Source organism: Camponotus floridanus, unplaced genomic scaffold (genome assembly GCF_003227725.1).
Source record: "Camponotus floridanus strain SB8 unplaced genomic scaffold, Cflo_v7.5 scaffold76, whole genome shotgun sequence".
In the NCBI taxonomy this organism is placed as follows: domain Eukaryota; kingdom Metazoa; phylum Arthropoda; class Insecta; order Hymenoptera; family Formicidae; genus Camponotus; species Camponotus floridanus.
This window is the reverse complement of record NW_020229845.1, coordinates 986,945-991,152: the sequence shown is the minus strand read 5'-3', so window position 1 is coordinate 991,152 and position 4,208 is coordinate 986,945. Positions and strand designations below refer to the sequence as shown.

General features: G+C 27.8%; 1 protein-coding gene across 1 annotated transcript; it reads right to left on the bottom strand.

Moving 5' to 3' along the window:
• Nucleotides 1–810: 810 nt before the first annotated feature.
• LOC105252460 lies at nucleotides 811–3,929 on the bottom strand. The gene is made up of 3 exons (XM_025414089.1): nucleotides 3,759–3,929; nucleotides 955–2,447; nucleotides 811–819 (listed from the first exon to the last, which is right to left on the bottom strand). Exons 2-3 carry the CDS (start codon nucleotides 2,386–2,388, stop codon nucleotides 811–813), a joined length of 1,443 nt encoding a protein of 480 aa, XP_025269874.1. The 5' UTR covers nucleotides 2,389–2,447; nucleotides 3,759–3,929.
• Between the last annotated feature and the right edge of the window lie 279 nt (nucleotides 3,930–4,208).

Sequence of the window (4,208 nt, the reverse complement as noted above, 5' to 3'; positions counted from 1 at the left end):
CATTATTAATATGCTTTGTGCATATTCTTTTATTTTAAAAATAATCGAGGAATAGGAGGATAAATGTATAGATGTTAAGGATAAAGACGACGAGAATATGTGTTTAAAATCACAGTTTTATAAAATTATCAGAATTTATCAGACTTAAAATTCTCGAACTTAAATTAATACTTATATTAAGAATTGATGCTTGACAGATTAATTTTGAATTTTAATAATTTTCAATTTTATCATGATATTATATAATTCTTGATTTTAATATTGTATAATTTTATTTTACATATTTTTTTATTTAAAATTTTTTAATATCAAAAATAATCACACAACTTATTTTATTTCAATTCTACTTAATCGTTAATACAATTATAATATAAATATAAATATCATTCGTAATAACTCTTTATAAATATCATTTATTTATACAATAATTTATATATAATCAATACATATTAAATAATAATAAAATAATACATTTATATTAATAAATAATTATAATAAATAAAATACGAGTCTTCCGAAAAAATTAGAAAATTAAGAAATTATAAATTCCAATTTTCAAAATAAATAGAAAATAAGTAACGTAGCATTAAATATAGTTTTCCAAATAACTTACATTAAAGTTAAATATGTAAATAAATTAAATAATTAATAATATTTAATAAGTAATAATAATTAATAATTAAATAAATTAAATAATTATATAAATTAAATAATTAAATAAATTAAATCATTTCAGTGATAATTCATACAGATTTTAAGTTAAATATATAATAATATTTTCTTTACTTAAAAATATTCTAAGTATTCCATCTAGATCATCTATGTAAATAAAATATCAAAAATCAAAAATATCAGAAAAAAATATTCGAAATATAAATTAATATCATAGTTATTGATACTGTAATAAATAATAAATAATAATAAATAAATAATGAATATAATTTTAAGTTTAGCAAAGAGATATCTCTTTAAAGAATTATTCATGAGAAATTCCGGAATGATTCTGGATGATTTCTCTTTAATTTTGACATGTTCCTTAAGTTTGAAATTTGCCGCTTGATTCAGTTTCTTGTGAAACATCGCGTTCATGATAGGAAATACACCTGGCAATTTCATGAAAAAAAGTAACAGAAACTTCAACAGAACGTACGTCATTCTTTCGCAGAAACTGAGAGAGTTATACAGCCGAGGCATATTGAGCTTGAATATATCGCAAAGATAGAGCAGAAAGACTTTGTAATTGTCAAAATAAGAAATTACACCGTTGCCTTCGTAGAGACTTATGGACATGTGTTCCCATTCTGCCGTTACTGTACTCAAGTTTGGCTTCACCCAATGTTCGATAAAATCCTCGGTACGTTGACGTATTTCCTGCAAACTGCCACGACAGAAGTTGTACTGATCTTGAATGCCCAGCAGATAACCCAAACCGCGCCAGAGATGACAGAAAGCTTCCAGATCTTCGTCGCTGACGTTATATATTCCAAATTGTTCCGGATAGAGTACTATCAAACCCATACAGGCAAATTGCGTGCCTGACATGTCACCTTGATTCAGACCCTTCATCTTTGACATCGTATACGGGCATTGTCGGCTCTTCGCCAACGGACACGTATCCGCGAAGTCTTTCGCGATCGTTTGAAACATCGGGCATTTCGTATACGACACTTTGGCAGCCAAATCGATTTCATTATCGCTCATGCTACATAACTTCTGTCTCATGGCGCGATGCAACTTTCGTACTATCTGAATGTCGCGATAAGCTTGCGTTCCTTCACACCAAGGATCACTCGTATACCAATTCCTGAAACGTCTGATTGTTGATAAATAACGCTTGAAAGCACGATACGGCGTGTTGGATTTTTGACTGAGAATTAAGGGTTTCAATCCATCAGCAAAACTGAATATCATTAATAGACTCATCAAATTGCTTATAGAAAGTGTGCAGAAGTAACGCAAAGCGAATTGTTGTCCGCGATAAAATTTGCTCATATCTAACCAGTCGGGTATTTTGTTCGCTGGTCGGTCACAATCTCCATCCTCGAAAGTCGCCGGCAAGATGAATCTCAGGGATTCAGGTATGTTTGGGAAATATTTGCTAGTATTGCTTAAGAGATGGTCAAATTGCTCTTTGGGAGACCATTGATTGAAATCCATTGGTAAATCGCTGCCGAGTTCCTGTTTGCACATTGTTATGAATGTCTCATGCTGATCGGTGAGGCAATTTGGTGAAACAGGAATTGATTTGTCGGAATCATTATTAGATTTAAAACTGCTCATGAATTCGCTATTCTTCTGTATCTCTTCGTTCAGAGCGATGTCGTTTTTTGTATAGTCATTCAATAAATTCTCGTCGAAAGATCGTTTTAATTCTGTCGATTGCAACATTGTTGTATGACGATCTAAATTATCTTATAAGGATTTGTACAAAATTCCAAGTGTTGAATCTGTTTTTGAGCAAAGAGAAAACACATAATTAAAACAAGCAAATAAAAAACACATAATTAAAACAAATACAAAGTAAAATAAAATTCTCAGCTACTTTTAAAAGCTGCTTTATTTCAAGAAAGATAACGCTAAAAGAAATTATTTATTCTCGAAAATACTAATAATAGCTATATTTTAATTCAATATAAATTGAACATTTTTATCAAGCAGCAGCTTCATACTTTATTATACTATATGTATATTACTACTTTACACTTTATTATATATTACTATAGTTTTATTAATTAACTCAACTGTAACTTTTGATTATTTCTTCGTTTATTTCTTTATTTATTTATAAAAGAAGTTAACAAATCGATGAAAGCGCAATAAATCATAAGAAGAAAATCATTTTTGAAATATCAAGAAATTAGATGAATATCTCTTTCATAAATCGAGAGAACATTCACAGATATATATGGATATGGATACATCATATGTATATGAAAGGGAATAGATATTCGTATAAAAAAATGTTAAAACATACATACAGTTATGAGAATTTTCTTAAAACAGTTATTTTATTTTCTTAAAACCGACTAATTAGATTGTGCACTCGATTTATTTAAACAATTAACTTTTGTTAGAGCACACCATTAGAGTGCAACGCCAATTTTGACAATAACTAACTAGAATAAGTATTATAAGTTTAATTTTGAATTGCATAACTGTATAATTTATCTTAATAATTTCTTTAAAGAATTATTATGAAATACTAAATTAAGTAAGACATTTAATTTAAGAAAACCTAATTAAGTGCACACAAGACACACTTACAAATTAAGTAAGACATTTAATTTAAGAAAACCTAATTAAGTGCACACAAGACACACTTGTCAAAAAAGAAAGATGCTGATATATCTAATAAAGCTCATTCTTAAAATATCAGAAAAAGATTTAAATGAAAAATTTAATAGTCCAAGTTGATAATCGGTGCAATTGATGTTTATGTACTCTAATAATAAAAGTTAAATGTTTGAAAAAATCAAATGCGTAATCTAAAAAGTCGATTTTAAAAAGACTATGAAAAAATTATGAAAATTTTATTGCTGACGATTGATAATAATTGTTTATCCTTCACATTCGATTAATTTTAATAAATGTCAAAAAAATCTTTCACAATTAATTTTTAATTATTTTAATTAATTTACATTTAAACTCTTAATCAATTTAAATTAATCTCAAAGTAATCATATTAAAATAAATTTATATATGCGTGGAATAAAGAAATCTTCCACTTTATATATGGAATAAAGTAATTTTTCGCTTACCTGACAAGAAACTATTGTTAACTTCAAACGTTTATGCGTGAGCTGGAAAATCCAATGCTGTTGCTTATACAATAATTCACAATAAAACGTGTGTACTTCACACTTTTCGAATGGATTGATACCCTTGCCGTGTTAGTCTCTTCAGCCGTGAACTTGTACTTCATAAAATGCAGACTTCAAAGCCTTATATAGGGCCGAGACAATCCCTCATCGTGACGACGCTATCGTAGAGTCTGATTCAGATGCGTTTCTGACGTAATAACAATGAGTGGGGCTTATAAGCACATATATTCCTTAATTCATTTTCAAATCTTCGCATGATTAAAGAAATAATTAAAAATTTTTTTTAAATTTAATATAAAGTTAAAATATATTTTCTTTCCTTTTTTCTTTTTCATATAATATGTTTCCCAAGCCGAAAATTGTCTCCTAATACATATTATTACATTA